This window comes from Cavia porcellus, unplaced genomic scaffold (assembly GCF_034190915.1).
Source record: "Cavia porcellus strain 051 isolate PalLab524CR breed Dunkin Hartley unplaced genomic scaffold, mCavPor4.1 scaffold_21, whole genome shotgun sequence".
Lineage (NCBI taxonomy): Eukaryota > Metazoa > Chordata > Mammalia > Rodentia > Caviidae > Cavia > Cavia porcellus.
The window spans coordinates 10,252,913-10,270,871 of NW_026947504.1; the positions used below are offsets into that span (position 1 = coordinate 10,252,913).

General features: G+C 44.0%; 1 protein-coding gene across 6 annotated transcripts in view; it reads left to right on the plus strand.

Annotated features, from left to right (window-relative positions):
- Arhgap26 (Rho GTPase activating protein 26) overlaps nucleotides 1-17,959 on the plus strand; it is a 410,930-nt gene that overhangs the window by 84,696 nt on the left and 308,275 nt on the right. For all 6 annotated transcript variants that reach the window (XM_003477293.4, XM_023560545.2, XM_003477294.4 and 3 more), the window contains exon 2: nucleotides 17,287-17,382. In XM_003477293.4, the coding sequence (XP_003477341.1) occupies nucleotides 17,287-17,382 (96 nt within the window). The remainder of the gene's footprint in view (nucleotides 1-17,286; nucleotides 17,383-17,959) is intronic.

Consider the following 17,959-nt stretch of genomic DNA (forward strand, 5'->3'; position numbering starts at 1 on the left):
ATCAAAGATCTCCTAGGATCTGATAAAGTTTGTTACTGATGTGAGATCAAGCAGGCCCTGGAAGTATAGGGCTCTAGCATGACACAGGCCAGACCCAGGGCTGAGGCATGTGGGGACCTCCTCTGTGATTCTGAGACTCAGCTGTTTTGTGGAAGGTTAATTGTTTATGTTGAGGCTTTGTTTTTTGTTTTGCTTCATTTTATTGCAAACTATTTCTCTATCCAGCTGCCACGGAAGGGGACTTCAACTGGATGTTATTAGAAGGACCCTCAGATCCCTTTTATCTCCAGCTTGTGGTTCTCTCCCTCCCCTATCATATATGACAATAAAATCTCTGGAGTCAGCTCTAGTTCTCTCAGAGAAAAGTCTCTCTTCAGGCAGTAGATAAAGCAAAGCTCACAAAAATAATAATTAAAAATGACACAACCCCACAGTGGTGTGCAGTGTGCATTTTGGCAAGAGTGAAGTCAACATTTTTAGAACAGTAAATACCTTCTGTGGTGGTGGACTGGCAAAACAGGCTTTAAAAAGCCCCACTCCAGAAAGAAAAGGGAGGGGTAGGAAACAAGATCAAGCACATTTGTGTTGCTGAAGCTGTTTTTCTACCCAGTGGTTAAAGACGTGGAGGATGCCTTTAGGGTTACTGTTTTATTTCAGGTGCTAGGATATGGCTGATTCCTCTAGGATGAAGTGAGGTGGAGGTTCCTGTGGTGCCACTTACGAGGGCTCTGGCATCTTTTGCACTTATTTCCTACAGTACTGAGAATCTGTCCTAAGAGTGCTTTACCACTGAGCTACATTGCCAGCCTTTATTACTTTCTGAGACAGGGTCTCTCTAAGTTGCTCAGGGGAACTTGCATTTGTGATCCTCAGCCTCTCTCAGTTCTGGGGTTACAGGCAAGTGGCTTCTGTATCTGGCTTCTTCTGCACTTTATGCTTTGTGTACTTTTCATCTCAGGTGCTTTGATACCTAATTACCCACCCATGCTGCCATCTGCCATCTATCATTAGCTGCCTGTTAGGTCCAGGCACTGTGCCTTCCTTTTCACCCATCGGGCCATTCGCGCATCCATCCATCTATCCATCCACCCACCCATCCGTCTTCAGACCAAGGCTATTCACCTTTAATCCATTCACATGATTGATGGCTTGCTATGTGCAAAGCATTGTCTAGGCCAATGATGCAAACAGCTGCTGCGGCACACATGCTGTGTAGGTTTGCACATACCTTTTCACTGGTCTAGCTCCTGGGAATCCTGAGTGAGATAACTTAGCAGGGTAGAGACAGGCTTGTGAACAGTTACTAATGACTGATGTACCTCCCTGCACCCCCATTTACAGTGCCATAAAGACATGAGTTGTATCTACTTCTTGCATGCCTTTGTCTCTGTGGTTTATACTATGTCAGGCACATAGGTGCATGATACATACTTCTTGAAATGAAGGACAGAAAGAATGAGCAGTCTGTGTGACGTGGTATACGACTTTAAAAGCAGTGCAGTCCCAGCCTGTGAGAAGTCACACAGAAGACAGACACATTTGAAAATGAAAGATGATGTCAAAGGAGGTTGTTCAGCTACTTGCTCCTTTATGCCCACTGGCTGTAAATTTGACTGCCCTGTCTTGGTCTTTTTGGAGCTGCCCTTACTGAAGAAGGGTAGAAAGTGCTGGGTGGGAGAAATCAAAGGGGCTGCTGGAGGGCTGGCAGGGCTTTGAAGGGTTTCCTGGGGAACCAGGAGCCAGTAGTGCTGGTTGGGGTGGAAGTGTGAGGGTGCTGACCAGCATGGGGGGCAGTAGGCTCAGCTTCTGTGCGGGAGTGAGCACGGGAGTGGCTCCATAGGAAGCTGGGCACGGTATGTCTCCACGGTGTGGGAAGAGCAGAGTTCTCTCTCTTATTGCGGAAACCTTAGTTTTTGGTAATATTATGACTTTGAGACCCAGGCTTTTAAAGAACAGATGCCATAACAAATTATCACAAGTTTATTTTCTTACACTCCTGGAGGCTGAATATCTGAAATCAGGGTGTCAGTAGGGCCATGTTCTTCTGAAGACTAGGGAAGAATCCTCCTTTCCTCTTCCTGGCTCTTGATGGCTCCTGGCAGTGCTTGGGGTTCCTTGGCTTGGAGCTGCATTATCCCGATTTCTGCATGGCCATCTTCACACAGCCTTCCTGTCTGTGTCTTCTCTTCTTTTAAGGGTACCAGCCATTGAAGTTAGAGTCTGTCTCCTTCCAGCATTACCCTGTCAAATGAGGTCAGCTGGCAGATTTGAGCAGCTATGGATTTTGGGAACACCGTGTAACCCACTGTGTAAGTGGGATATTGAAGTTGGTGGAGAGTACTGGGAGGCTTCCTACAAGTCTCAAGGTTTCTGGTTGATAGCGATAGGCTGGGTAAGGACCAGGGGCCCCAGCAGCAGGTAAATTCTCTTTTTGGTGAGGACTGCTAGATACAGCATTCTTCAAAGCTGTGAGATGGCTTGAGGTAGCCCTGCTTATGCATGTCATGTTTACTGTGTCTTTCCTGCAGTGTAGGGAACATGTCAGGGTTTCTTCCTACTCGAGAAACACCTCGAGTAGGAAGATAAGAGGAAGTGTCCACAGAGTAAAATGGCAAAAATAATTAATGACGGAGTGAACAATGGCCTAGGGTTTTTCCATGGCCTTCTCTCCTCTGGGAACAATTTCCTTTTGGCTTCTTGGCGGCGTGTTGCCAGGGACTTTCTGGTCTAAAGAACATCACTTTACTTTTCTTGCTTATTTCCCTGTTTTCTCAGGTTCAGTGTTATTAGTTGCTTCCAGTTCTGGTATTTCAGCTTGCATGAAATGTCTTCCTGTGATAGTGGTTCTTAACCGTGCTACTGTGCAGTAGAATTATTTAGAGTACTTATTAAAGAGATAGGTTTCCAGATTAGATTCCCAGAATTTCTTATTTAGTATGTGTGAGGTGATCTGATTCAGGTGAACTCCCAAAATCAAACCAAAAAAGACTTCCCCAAAGGGTATTTTTGTGGGTGTAGGTATCTGATATGTATATTAGAAAGGATGACTTCTGCATTTACCTAATGTTTAATTATCATAATCTGATTGATATTTAAAATTCTCACTTAGGTGTTCTGCTTAGATCCCTAAATGCAGATGCTTCTTTCATTTTCCTTTAGGCAGAGTGGTTTGAAAATAACATCCATCCGTGGTACCTTGGAAACATCATAAGCATCTAGTTGGAAGAGAAAGGAAGTGAATGAGGGGAGAGAGAGAGAGAGAGAGAGAGAGAGAGAGAGAGAGAGAAATAAGTTTGCTTCAAGATGAAGCCTTGGAAATGGGGTTCTGATTATTTTATGTGTCATGAAGAAGAGAAAATTGAAATGGCTGTTTGTCTTTATTTCTAAGACCTCACCTTTTCTTTCTGTAAGCAGAGAATTGCCCTGTTTATCATTCTGCTGAAAGAATTTTTTTTTTGAGACAGGGTCACACTGTGTAGTTCAGGCTGACCTTGAACTCACTGTGTAATCCAGGCTGACCTCAACTTATCTTGGCCTCCCAAGTGCTGGGATTACAGGTGTGCACCACCATGCCTGGCTCTCTTGACTGAACTCTTGAAGCAGTCTCATTCTTATTACTGTGTTCATTTATGTATATAAAAACATAGCAGCCTATGGCATGCTAGAATTGTGTTATTTATCCTTTTATGAACAAAATAGTTGTCTACTGTCTTCCTGAAGTTTATAATGTCACCAGGAAAGCATACATTAAAAAGTCACCCAAATCAAAGGAACTTAGCAATTGTATAAAGGGATGGGAAGGGAATTCAGGGAGCAAGGCAAGTCTGCCCTGTGGGTGGGTGCGGGATGGTGGGATGCAGCTTCCCTGAACAGGTGACTTTTCAGGTAGACTTTGATAGGCAAAGAAAAGCAGTATTTGGAGGAATGAGAGAGTGCTCCAGGCAGAGGGAACAAACAGGACAGGCTTTGTGTCTGGAGGCATCCTAGCACCTTTGAAGATCTGAGCATTAGCCACTTTGGCTGGGCCACAGTTGGGGGGCTGCGGTGGAAGAATGGCGACTCATGCATGTGAGACAGGCTTTGTAGACTGGTCAGATTTCTCTGAAGGGGAATGGCAAGAGTCACTATTGAAGAGCATATGGAAGGGAATGAAAAGACCAAACCTGCCTTTTAAGTAGCTGTTTCTTGTCTGCTGAGTGACGCATGGTCTGGAGGGGAGCAGGAAGGAAGCCAGGAGGTTAGTGAGGAGCTCTGACGAGCAGTGATGCTGACCCAGCAAGGACAGGGGTCTTCTTCAGGGTACCAATTGGAGGAGAGTGAATGAGGCAGAAAAGCAACTCCCAGGTGTTCTGCGCTGAGGACCAGCTGCTTCTTACACAGAACTTCTTATTCAAAAGATAGGTATGAATGCTGTTAAAAGATTCTAAAATAGAAAGCTCCTTTCTTTCCCACTCTATCTACTCATGATGGTCTTTTAAATTTTCTAAATTAGTGTTGTTCTAAAAAAGAAAACTTAAAAATTTAAGTTATTGCTATTTTTTCCCCTTGTTCATTGTTATGTTGTGCAGTGCTAATGTTAGTGTAAGGTCATCTGATTTGTATGCAGAATTGCTAAAGTAAACAGTCATACCTCATATGCGTTTTATTTTCCAAGAACAGTGGAAATGTTGCCTGAAACAACTGAGCTGTGCTGCTTTTCCTTTACTCCTCATTGTACCCCATTTCCCCATAGGCTCTCCGTCAGTTTACTAATAAGCAGGGATTGAAAGGAAACGAGCTATTGGTTGACCCATTTTTGCTGTCCTCTTGTCATTGTGGTCAGTGTCAATGCTTGGCTGACCTAGGGAAATACTGTACCTTGAGTAAGAAAGGCTATGACAGGGTCATGGGCTGTCCAGTTTTCTTAGAAAGTCAGTGTCCTCTTAGGCCTGACAAGTTTTGGTGAGAACAGAAGGCATGACCTTTTAGGGCTGTCTTTATCCCTCGCACACAGCTGTATACATTACATGCTTCCCTTGTACTTGTTTTGAGCCTTGTTGAGCACCCACATGTCATGAGTCCCCCAGAAATCTGTGCTCCTGCACATCAAAGCACAGTGTACACCTGGGACCCCGAGGAACTCATCGTGCACTGGGACCCCTCTGCTGTACACATCTCTGTTCATCTGCATTGCTCTGCTGCCCCACTGGACTTCACTTGCGAAACTCAGGTTCAAAGACAAAGTTACTAAAGATTTCAAGATAGCAGAGCATTCACCAAGCAGGTCTTCTGAACATGGGGCCGGTACAGTTGTGCAGGTTGCTTGCCTCCCAATGAAGTTGCCTTGCCTGTACCTCTGGGCTCTCATTTTTCACTCACCTGTGAATCTGAATCCATTATTTACTGGAGTCATATTTGTCAGAGAGGATGAACTGGGACAGAGCCTATATGGGCAGCCTCAACCCCTGCCTATGGGCCCAGAGCGGTTGGCTCCCCAGGATCTAAGACACTGTCTCTCCTTTGGGAAGCCAGGCTTCTGTGTAGGTTTCTGGGCTGCCAGCACCAGGGCTGTTTATCAGCTCCAGGTGCCAGGAGCTGGTTCTCTGCTAATAGGGAGCAGCCAGAGTTGTTTTCCCATTGAGCTGTGTGAGCTTTGGAGAGAGATGTGATTGATTGAAAACATTTTTTGAAAAGAACTCCAGTTTCAAAATTTGTGACTTTTAAATTGAATTATGGTATTCTCTTCTAGATTTCTTCTAGTATGAGCATAAATTGCTTGCTTTGGGAATGCTTGTAAGCCTGTTGTCAGGAATTAGAATTTCAGTTTATTCTCTGGGGTTCCACCTTTGTGATCTGCAGTGGTTCCATTATTGGTGCATCACCTGAAGTTTTATAGTTCAGTTACTTTCTCATTGCTGGGACAAAGTGCTTGATACTCACAAGTTAAAGTAGGAAAGATATTTGTTTATTTATTTATTTATTTATTTGGTACTGGGGATTGAACTCAGAACCTCATGCTTTCCAGGTAGGTGTTGTGCTGCTGAGTTATATCCCCAATTCAAGAGGTTTATTTTGATTCACAATTCATAGATGCTTTAGTCCATAGCCAGCTGGCTCCAAGGCAGAGTGTCACAGCAGAGGAGAAACAGTTTGTAGCAGGGCAGGCAAGAAGCAACTATTACTCAAGGAGGGACCCCCACCCCCAGGCAGAACAGCTTCAGTGACCCACCTCTTTCCACCAAGCTTCACCTCCCAGCAGCATACCCAGCTATAAACCTGTCAGTGGAGTAATCCACTATCACACACCCGTGATCCAATCACCTCCCAAAAGCCCCACCTGTGAGTGCATGTGGCTTGGAGGAGATTTCTAGATATAAGTCATAAAAGTTAGGTGCTAAGAGTTCTGTAACTTAAGCGTTAAAAACTGCCTGGCAGCCCAGAGTCCTGGGCCCCAGCCCTAGACATTCCAGTTACGGAAGCCGGAAGGTGCTCCTGAAGAGGGACTGCTGCAGGTGGGGCCGTGTGCTGAGAAAGCTCATTTTCAGCCTGTCACATTCTGTGGTGTTCCAGAGCAAGGGCTGCTCTGAGAACTACCCGGCTCACAGTTTTTTACTTGGCTTGGAAGGAGCCAGTGTTGGGCAGGGAGCAGCGAGTCCAGAACTTGGGGATTTCTTGGGCACTTCTGAGGAGGGTGAGTGTTTGCTCACCTGCACCTCTTGCTTGGTCCCCCGCAAGGTGCAGTGGGGTCATGGTCCTTTAAACAGAGAATAAAAGAAAATGAGATTCACTTCCAAGAATGTTATTAGGTGTGGCTCTGTTCAGAATTGCTAGGTACTTTTTTCCTTCTTCAGGAAATGCTCATTTAATCCAGGGGGAGACAGATGTATTTTCCTCTTTTTAAATTGGATTCTGGTGCTGGGAGTGCCTGCCTTGCTTCCTGTGGTGTTCCTGTCCAGCGAGGAGTGCCTGAACTGTGCCCAGGGATTAGGCTGATTCTGTTTAGACCCTAATAATGCTGTGGGGAGCCACCTGGGAGGGAGGGTGAGAGGAGGTCATTGTGGTGGGGGTGTGAAGCCAAGTGGCCGTTGTCCTCTCATCTTTGTAGACATAAATCAGCCTGTCGGTTTTATTTATTGCATTTTTACATAAAACTGTCTAATGTTAATACCTACTGCAGGCCAGGCCTGGGCTAAGTACTTCCGTGCATCATCTCTCTCCTCACAGGAACCTCTGGAGGGAGATTACCTTCCAAGCTCTATTTTACCCAGCTGGAAACTGAGTAAAGAGACCTTTTTTTAACTGGCTGAGATGGGTATTTGTACCCTGGAGGTGAGTTCTAAAGCCCTAGCATTTCACCAATAGTGTAGGTGCATTTTTCCTTGAGTACCTTCAAGCTCATCCTGGCTGTTGATAAAAACCACTAGACGTGTGTCTGATTTTGTATAAACCTCCAGTTTCTGCTGTCTTTAACTTTTTGAGTCAGTAGTTGCTGAATGCCAATTAAACTCTGGTTCTTTGGGCTGGGTTGTTATTATTATTATTATTATTATTATTATTATTATTTTTGTCTTTAGTTAGAAAATGTTTGGGGTAACAGAGAGTGATAGGCCTTGGCATTTCTATTCCTGCTCTTCAAATGAGGTTCTTGCTTTCCTGGCTTTGTTCGGTGCCAACATGTCTGCAGTGCTCCTGGAAGTGGCAGATCTGAGGGATGGGAAAGCAGTATATTGTACAACTTGCAGATGCTGAGGCGTTTATTCACAAGTCTAATTCTAATGTACAGACCTTGGAACAGAAAGATCTTTGTTCCATGCTGGCCTGTAGAGAAATGAAGTGACTGGAAATCTATTCTCAAGTCAGTTTACTATTTTTCAGTTTTCCTTTTTGGCCTTACGAGCTTATAATTATTTTGGCAAATCTCTGAAGAGTTTTCTGAGATAGTAATTTTTTTCCTTTTATACTATACTATATGTAACGGCACAAGAAGAGGATACCACATCTGTTGCTTGGTAACTTCCTAGTACAAGTGGTAATGTGCAGCTATGTAACTGTTAAGCACATTCCAGAATGTGGGTTCCTACCTGGGCCCTGTCTCTGGGGACCCAGGACAGGCAGGGCAGCGCTGCTCTCGTTTTCCTGAAATTTGTTTCGCTTTTTGTCCGTCTTCAATTTGTTGGCAAGGTCATTCTTTACTTACAAATGTCTTCCAAGAAAGTCTGGCTTTTGCTGCACAAGTTTATGACCATAAATTTTCAGATGGTACACGTCACCCTTTTAATCTAATTGAGCCAGCACATCATTGTGAAGACATTTTATTTGAGGGGTATTAGTTGCTATGGTTATTCACTGAGACTAACACGTCTGTGTTTTCTCAATTGGATTTTCAGAAACTGCTCTGAGAATGACATTGAGGTGTGCATTGCTATAGGAATAGCCTCTCATCATTTAAAAAAAAAAGGATAGAAAAGATACTTTGGGTAAAATGTTAGAGCAGTTATTCAGCGTCTGGTTTTCAAGTGCATGCTTGATGGCAGAGTATATCAAGCAACTTTCCTTGGGTTCACGTGTGGTGACTGCAAGATGCAGCTCATTTCTTGTTCTTATTCTAGGTTCTTTTCTGTCTGTAGCAGTTTAAGTTCGTTGATTCACTCTTCAGTATCTACTGAGGGCTGATATGTTTAAGCACTGTGTTTGGAAGGACAAAGCAGCTGTGGCCTTTGCTATCAGGGTCTTGATTGGGAGTCCAGACCCTCCTAGTGTGGCGCCAGGGTCAGCACTGTTAGAATCAGCAGAGGCCTTGTATAGACCTGTAGACTTCTCCTAGGCCTGTTGGGTCAGAACATGCATTCTCACAACAGGTTGGCATGCTTGAGATTGAGATTCTTAAAGTGTGAGAAGCGCTGGTCCAGAAGGAAAGGAACTCTAGAAGCAGAAGCCAGCCGAGGGCTCTTGCCTTCCCACCTGCTCCTTTGCATGTGTTGTGCACCCCAGTATTGTTCAGTGCTCAGGGAGAAGAACACTTTCACTTTTCCCAGCACCTCTAGCCTGGTCCTCGTATTTGTCCCAGTCCTTCTCTGATCTTACCTTGCAAAGTTTCCTTCAGGCTTCTCTCTCCCTTTCTCACATTGCACCCACCTCTGGTGGAAGCACAAGGGCCACCCTCTCAGGAAGCCCACCACCTCAGGTCTGTGTGCCTCTTCGTGCCAGTCATCCTGGGTGTCACCTTGGCATGCTCTGTCCGCTGTCTGTTTCATGTGGGCCTGGCCTGTTTTCCGGCAATTGACAAAGGAATTTGATGGAAATGCACTTTTCCCAGTGCATTTAAGGCCCTGCTTGAGTTTCATTGACTTGAGAAGAAACCCACACATAATTGCTTTGGACTAGTTCTGTTAAAATATTGTGGTGTGTGTGTGTGTGTGTGTGTGTGTGTGTGTGTGTGTGTGTTACTGAGAATCCAACCCAGGGCCTCCGCACAGTGTAGGCACATACATGTTGCACCACTGAAGCACACCATCAGCCCAAATAGTGTTGTTTACTCCAGGCATTTTGGCCTGCTTTTTATCTGCCAGGGGTGAAAGGAAGTTGTAAATTTGTATCTGCTCCTGGGTTTTCTAAGCATCTGAGGAGAACATTTGTGTGCTCAAATGTGTTTTTAGCAATTCACTAGAATAAGGTTACTGTATTTGTCTAGTTTCTTGACTCAATGAGGCAAAATTGCCCAATTTTTTGTGGATTCTCTTCTCAACCTGCTGGTAAACTTTCACAGCCTTTCTCTGGGAAGGAAGGCAAACTTGCATCCTGAAGGCTGTCCTGGGGTCTGCTTCTCCATACTTTCCCATTCTTTACATTTTAAATTTCAATAACAGTTCTGTGAAGTCCATATAATCTTCATAGTTTCATAGAAGTTTCAAGGTTGAGTCATTTGGCTAAAACCACACAATTAGGAAGTAAGAGATCTGGGGTTTGATCACAAGTTTGAGGAGCCCAAGCAAGTAATAGTGTTAAATTGCTCTGGACCTGCACTCTGTGTGTGTGTGTGTGTGTGTGTGTGTGTGTGTGTGTGTGTGACAGAGAGAGGGAGAGCGAGAGACAGAGACAGACAGAGACTGACATTGAGCAGCTTGGAAATACCCTCTCTATTTTATATTCTCCTTAATTAGTCCTTCACAAAATGAGTTTCTTTGTTTTAACTGAGCAAATAACATGGTTTTCCTTGTGGGACTTTTTTCCTGCACTGACCTTCTCCTGCCTTATCACGTCTTTGGGCAGCATGTGATACAGCTGTGCTAAAAACGGTAGCTCAGTTCTTCATGTTCAGTCTCCCTCATGTGCAGGCTGAGTGATTCAGGTTTGGGTTGGGCACTTTCATGTTCCCACTGGCTTGAGTCACTAGTGGTACATACATGACTGTCCGGTTGGGTGGCATGGGGCAGTCTTGGTGGTGGTGCAAGCTGCCAACGGGACAGTATGGCTCCGTCATGAATGTGTTAAGGGCTTGAATTTTCCTCATAGATCTGATACTGATGAAATCATTCATGCAGTGGTCTGGAATTCGGCAGATGTTATTAAGCATGTGATATGTACTGTTCATGAACATGTTCTGCAGGAGGATGTGACCTGGCGGTAGAGTACTTGCTTAGCATTCATGTGGCCTGGCGGTCAGTTCTCGGTACTGGAAAAAAAAAAAAAAGCCTTATTCTTGATTTCTTAGTCTATAAGAGACCCAGTTGTGTCACTAAAACTTTCAACTAAAACTCTCAATATTCTTGCAAGCAGGCAGTCCTGAGTTCGATCCCTGATACCGATGAAAAGGAAAAAGACAAAAAAACAAAAACAAAAACAAAAACAAAAAAAAACACCTCTCAATATTCTTTGAGGACAAGTTCATATTTATAATATATCATGTACATATAAAGTCAATAGTTATACACATTTATACCTGTATAAATAAAAGATACAGAAATATAAAAGGTATAATAATACTTTGGAAATCCAGGTTTATTTTTCCGTAATTCAGTATGTCTAATGATGGTGCTGCTGGTTTCCATAAAAGTACTTGTAGTTTCCAACCAGAGAGCAGAGCTTCTTTGAGTCCTGCATACTCTTTCCTTAGTACCTGGCTGACTGGTGGTTTGTGTACACAAGTCCAGGTTGAGAGGCATCCTCCATGAGGTAGTTACCCCACACTGAGGAAGCTTCTTGACTGTAGTTGCATGATCTGGCAGTGGTGCATGATAAATGAGTTAAAGTAAGCATCTTAAAAGAAAATTCCAGGCCAGCTTGTTAGTAAAAGGCTTAATCAGTGTTTAAACCAATCTTGTTTAAAAATCCCCTTCCAGTTTCCTTAAGGAAATGAGTCTAGTGTACCTTAGCTGGGCCTTCGCATCCACTCATGGTTCACTTTTGACTTCCTGGTCTTGTCTCCTGTTGGTCTTCCTGAGCTTCCTGCTGTTTCTGGGTGGTCCTCCACTTTCACATCTCATGCTCCCTGTGGCACTCCCTCCTTATTTCCCCCTCTGTGAAGTCTCTAATGGCCCCAGCTGGAATAATACTCTACTTACACTTCTGTAACTTATTTTTTCTACTTGTTGATTCCATTAGCACATTTTACCTTATAATATTGTATATACAGATTAAACGCTTTTAAACTTGAATTTTCCTCAAGAATATGGGATATATATATATCTCCCCCCCCCCCCAGTTTCTTTGAGCACACCATTACAGAGTCTCAAACTGAGATAATTAGGCAGTATAGTATAATAAAGAGTTGTATAGGCAGAGGGACCAGATTCTTGTTCATTAGCTATGTGACTTTGAGCAAGCCATCTAATCTTTCTGAGCCACAGTTTCCCGATATGCAAAATGGAAATCATGCCTACTTTATAGACGGGCTGTGAGGATTGAATGTTTTAACAAACTTAGTAGATAAATGTTACATAGTAAAGTGATTGATTAATTGTAGTTATCTTGGTGTATATTAAGGTGAGTTTGAGACCCTCATTGTTTTCTTGAATTTATTTCCATGTAATAAAGTTAAAAATCTCATTTGAAAAGGGTGACACCTTCCGTTGTTCTACTTGATTTCATTTTAGAAATCAACACTGAAAATTTCATTAGCTTTAGTGCTCTGTTTGGAAAAACAAATTCTCCAGAGTCAGTACTGGCTATGGCCTTATTTAGGAAATATAGTTTTAGGGAAATGGCTCTAGGAAAAGCATAGAGATGTATAATCAGAGTGAGGGTTCTGTAGTATGGACGGCCCGTGGGCATATCATCTGCCTTGATGAGCTGAGAGATTTTCCAAGTCTGCCCCCAGTTAAATTTGAAAGGATCGAGCTGCATTGGTGGAGGCTTCATCGCTATCCTCTTCCCTTCCATGTCTCATGCTTGAATATTTTAGATAAACAGGGACCCTCTGGTGGTGTTAGAAGGGTTCTGCCAACAGGAAGCCGTGTCCGTCTCTTCACCACAGAGCAAGGTGCTTCCCCAGCCCTGTCTTCAAGACTGGCCCTGTCCTTTCTCCTTGTGAAATGCTCCCTCTCTGATACGATCCATTGCCACCTAGTGGTCACAGGTAAGACCACGTGTCCCAGAAACTAGGCAAATGTGGGACTTGGGTTTAAGATTTTAATGTGTTGTTCCTTTTTCTAGTGTAATGTAGAGTTTCAGGCTATAGAATTGCATCTGAGAAGAGACCATTTCATGTTTTTCCTGTAGCTAATTGCATTAAACTAGGTTTAAAATGCTCCCTGCCCTGTTGGAGTCATGGTGAATAGGGAGAAATGCCTTTCAAGCACAGTTTCTAGTAGGGTATGTTCTATTTGCTCAGTTGTGGAGAAGGAAGACGGATCTTTGGTGACTCTTCCTTACTTTGTTTTAACTCCAAGATGACACCCATATGATTGTGCCTGGCCCTTGGTTTGTTTGTAGTTCCTTTCTCTGGGTCCTTGGTATAGGCAAGGCTTTACTTAATGCCCCTGTTGGAGATAGCTTTCCCTCTTCCTTTGGGAATCTTCCCCACAGACATCATTAGAGGACACAGCTCCATGTTACGGTAAGCACATGGGGAGGAGTGGGCAGAATCGAGACACTTAGGAATCAGAATGGACATCCTTGGGAATGGGCATTGTATGTGAAGCAGACTGACCTGTTGCGAATGGCACATGGGTGTCAGGTTGTGTGGCAAGACAGGTAGGGGTGCTCTTTATCATCCATGATACTCTTCATCATCTTTGGGGAGAGGACTTCTGGGGGGAGAGATTGGTTTTGAGTGTATAAAGCTTTACCTGGGATTGGGGATGCAGAGTAAACTGTGGTCTTTCCAGGATTTGTATTTATTTCTCAGTTCTCAGTCCTGGGGCCTTTCTGGTGACTCATGCACTACACCTCATAAGCCAGCTTGTGTTACTTTGCTCAGTCAGGTCAGTACAGCATGTCGTGAAGATCAGCCCTGTCCTAGACACTCTTTGCATGTTATTACACAAAACTGCTCATGAATAGTTTTAGAATCATTCCACATACAAAGTGACAAGGCACAGAGGTAAATGTATTATGTTCAGAGGAGGACAGGTTAGCAAGGCTAGGGATTTTGGTTTTCTTGTGCTTTTAAGTAGACAAGAACCAGCCCTGTGGCAAATTTTATCTTAGCAGTTGGCCTTAACTAACTAAATCGCTTTCTAAGACTAGAAAGAAAGATATGAATGAGTAGGAAGAAAATTTTAAAGGTAGTTACAGTAGTTACATAGTACTTGAGTAATTTTGAAGGCACAGAAAGGCAGTCAGTCCACTGAAAAGGAATACAAGGTTATCTCAAGTTCTTTATTATGTGGGTGTATATGTATGTACGTGTGTACACAGTTGTGTTGAATTTTACCCAAGGAGAAAAAGGAAATCGATTGGCTTATGATTTCATGGGTAAACTTGTATAAAATTAAGGTGGATTCTGTGGGTTAGTATTTACTGAGACAGAACATGACATCTTCAGGAAGGAAAGGCACTTTCCTCTGGCCCCTGTAGACAATTTTGGGGGTAGTCTCTCTAGTTCTAGATTTCTTTCTGCTTCCGTGTCTTTGTTTTCCTGGTTACCTCATTCAGAAGCAGATCTTTTTCCTCCCTGGACGCAGGCGGTGGCCACTTTGCTTGACTCTGGCCAGCTTTCTTCTTTTCTAGCAACAGATGTTCTGCAAAGTAAACATTATTGACTCTGCTTTGGTTCCCTGCTGTGTCGCGCACTGTCTGAACTTGAAGCAGTGAGGTTATTTGAGCAGGGGCTGTGATGCTTGGTGTGCACTCAGCCCTAATACCAGCCCCCAGCTTACTGGAATGTGAAGGCTGCAGTCGAGAGTGAGAGCTCCAGAAATAAATTTTTAGGGAGCTTCACATCTTTATTTTGCATAAGATACCGTAGTTCTTTTGTGTGAACACAGGCAAAACCCAGCAATTTTCTAGTTTTCTTATTTTGATGTCTTTGTTTTGTCCTGAGTAACACAGGGGTTATTTTAATGGGGTGAAGAAGCAGGTGTTCCCATGTTATGCCGACCTGAGCTCAGAAGACTGGGTCACAGGTGACTTTGTGTTTTAATGTCAGTCTTAGACTCCTCTGAGTTCTATGCACAGATAGCTGTCCTTATCTTCCCCAGGTCCCGTTTCTTGGGTTGATTCATATGTTGGGAAAGAAAAACATGGCCTTTGACGTAAACCTTGTAGTGTGCAGAGGGTTTGTTCAGTGTGTCTTTCCACCTCGCCTGCAGGGATGACAGAGTGCATCAGATGCCATCACTCAGACCTTATGACTAACCCAGGCTTAGTTACATAGCTGAGAAACGCTGCAGCTGGAAATTTAGCCCAGGAACCAGGGAGGGTTGGGATTGATCAGCCTATAACTAGCACCTCATCGAATGCAAGCGGAGAAAGGGAGGCTCCCAAAGAAGCTTGAGATGCTGTCCTTAAGTCTGGAGCATGGATTCTGAGCCAGCGAAATAAGAGATGTCTAGGTCCAAGGTAAATTCACTTTCATGTTCTACTGATAGGGATTCTCATTCTCCCCAGCTTGTCTTACTGGCTAGGCAGCCCATTCGGACTCTGTGTTATGCCTATTAAGGAATATGCCCCCTTCTCAGCTTCGTGTGACCCACATTGCTTCTCAGATTTGTGCTGTGGCAGGGTGTGTTCTGTGTTGCTGGACAGTGAAATCAGATTTCCTTCTGGTCATGAGCTACCAGGTTAACTGGGTCCTCCTGTGAAAGGATCCACAAAGGCCCTGTTGTCATTATTAGCCACTCCTTGATTCTCTCTGGCAGCTACCTTAGCAGCACAGCTTTTCAGGTGCCTGTTGGAAGCTTTCCCAAGCCTGGCTTACATTTCAGTCCCCCCACCCTTCACTCTGTTGAGATGATTTGCCAGCCCAAATCTTTCTTGTCCTATTGGGGAGGCACAGGAGGATTGTCAGTTGGGTTGAGAAACAAACCTGTTCTAATCTGTGCGCGGGCCTTTCTTTGTGAGTTCCAACTGAAGGAACATCTAGATTAAAATAAAAATGTGCGCAGCCACACCTGCGTTGGATGCATGTGCATTCTGGGGCTCTTTGAGGGCTTTGTGTTCTGCTCTGAAGTCTGACTCTTCTTTTTCTTTGTCTCTTGCTTGTCAGTGGCCTCTTCCTCATAAGTCTTCTGACTTTGAGATATAGTTGTTTCTTTCTTGATTTACCAGAGAATAATTTGTGGTTTGAGGGATATTCTTAGCCTGAGTCAATTTTTAGAGAAGCCTGTTTCCCCTGCCAGCATCTTTGGACTTTTTGTCAAGGACCATATTGTGAAAGTGACTGAATCAGGAGGGACGGGAGGTTGGCCCGTGTGTTCTCCTTTCCTACCCTTCCTAAGAGGAAGTGCCTTCCTCTTACAGTGTGGAACTAAGTTCTTTGCACGAGCCATAGCTGCCTCAGAACTTATGTAATGTGAGCGTATGCGTTGGGAGCCCAGGATCCATGCAGTAGCCTGAGCCTGGCTTTCCCACTGGCAGCCATTACTTAGAACCAACACGGGATGTCGGGTTCATATATGGTTGCCTCAACATGCATTCATTCAGCACATGCTGAGCAGGGTGCACCACCAAAGAGGAAATGAATAGAACACAATAAAAAGTTAAAACCATGATCCCAAACCTCAAGGGATAAAATGGGAGCTAAAAAAGAGATGTGCTGAGGATCACTGATACTTTTATATAGAAGGTTATGTTGATCTGTGAAGCCAGAACACGTCACCCCCCACCCATCTTATTAACACCAGGCCTTGTGACTGGTTATGCCTCATATTTCCCTCTGGGAATCTGAACATAATGCCATTTCCCCGGCAATGAAGGAAGTATATATGGTGGTAATTTGAATGATTAGCCTAATCTGCAGGAAGGCTGCACACAGAATTAAGTTAAGCTCATTTGTACTGAGCAGCCTTGTCTGTCAGGCCATTTAAAGGTGCCTTGGTGGTTTTATATCCTTAACAGAAGCCCAAGGCTCAGGAAGGATCATTGGCTTTTATTACTGTCTTAAATGGAAGCTTATTTTTAAAATTAACAGGGACCTCTGAGACTTTTCCTTATGGATACCATGTGTGGGGTGTGTTTTTACCCCAGTACAAAACATTGCCAGGGCTTTGTTCTCCCGGTGGTGGTGGATGTGGCCTCAAGGGAAATGGTCAGGTGGAAGGAAGAGAGGTGTCTGAGAGCTTGGGCTTTGTCTGTGTCTCAGTTGGAAGAGGAAGTCTGGGTGCTCCTGTGCCATGTGGACCCGCAGCTTCAAGCCCTTCCTTTCAGTTTTCCCCAGGCTCCGTCCCTCAAGTCGTTTTGTGTTGTTAGACTGAGGGGATACAAGTGGTGGGCACTGTGCTGGCCACTTGGAAGGCTTGGCAGAGTGGACACACAGGCCGCGAAACTGTTCTTGGCGTTGATCCAGGCTTCCTCCTCCGCGACCGCCTGAGGCAAGTAGATTTCCCCGGGTGTCAAATGGAGATGACATGGGGATGACCCAACTCACTGGATGGCTGGAGGAAGCAGAGACAGGATTAGAACTGTTCAAGCAAATCACAAAAAATATTAACTTTTAGAGCAAATCATTGTTTCAGGTTATAAATAAATATTTACTATTTTGAGTTTACCTCCATTTGTGCTTTGAAATGATCTCAACAATAATCTGTAATGGTCTCTGGAACAAATCTGCTTGCCGCCATATTCGAAGAGGAGCTAAAAGGGGCGGCAACTAGGAAAACCAGTTGAATTTTTATAACTCCATTTTTTTCTTTTCTTTTTTTCTGTTAGATTTATCTACAGCAAAGAGGAAGTTTGCAGATTCCTTAAATGAATTTAAATTTCAGTGCATAGGAGATGCAGAAACAGATGACGAAATGTGTATAGGTAAGTCATAACCACAGAGACGGTAAAAACATTTACTATTTGTTACGGCTTTCACGTCCTAGCAAAGCCTTTTCCTTGAGAGAGAAGGCCTGTAAGGTCAGTGAAGACAGAGCCTACAGTGGTAGCGCAGGGCCAGAGATATGTAAGCCTGGGCCTGGCGATTCTGAACTACTCCTTCGGTTCTGAGATTGCCTCACTCACCTCCCGGCATACAGGATAAACCTGGAGGTTTTGCAGTAGTCTGTCTTGTCTTCCTTTCCTTGGTATTTTCCTTCTGGCTGGTTTGTGACATTTTTCTCCTCAAGCATAGAACTAAGTAGTTAGGCAAAAGCAAATGCAAGTAGAGGAATAGGTCAGAGGTTGCAAGATGATAGTTTGTGGGCTGAGGTCAGAATGCTGCTATGTTTTGCTTGACTTTAATTATTTAAATTGAATTACAGTTTAAGTAGAATTTTCCAGTTTTCTAGCTTCTTTGAAAAGTTCGAGAATTCAATCTATTGGTCCTATAGACTGGCGTGGTAACAGTTGGCCAGAACCATGTAGCTGTCAGTGGCTTTAGATAGGGTGAGGGGCCCAG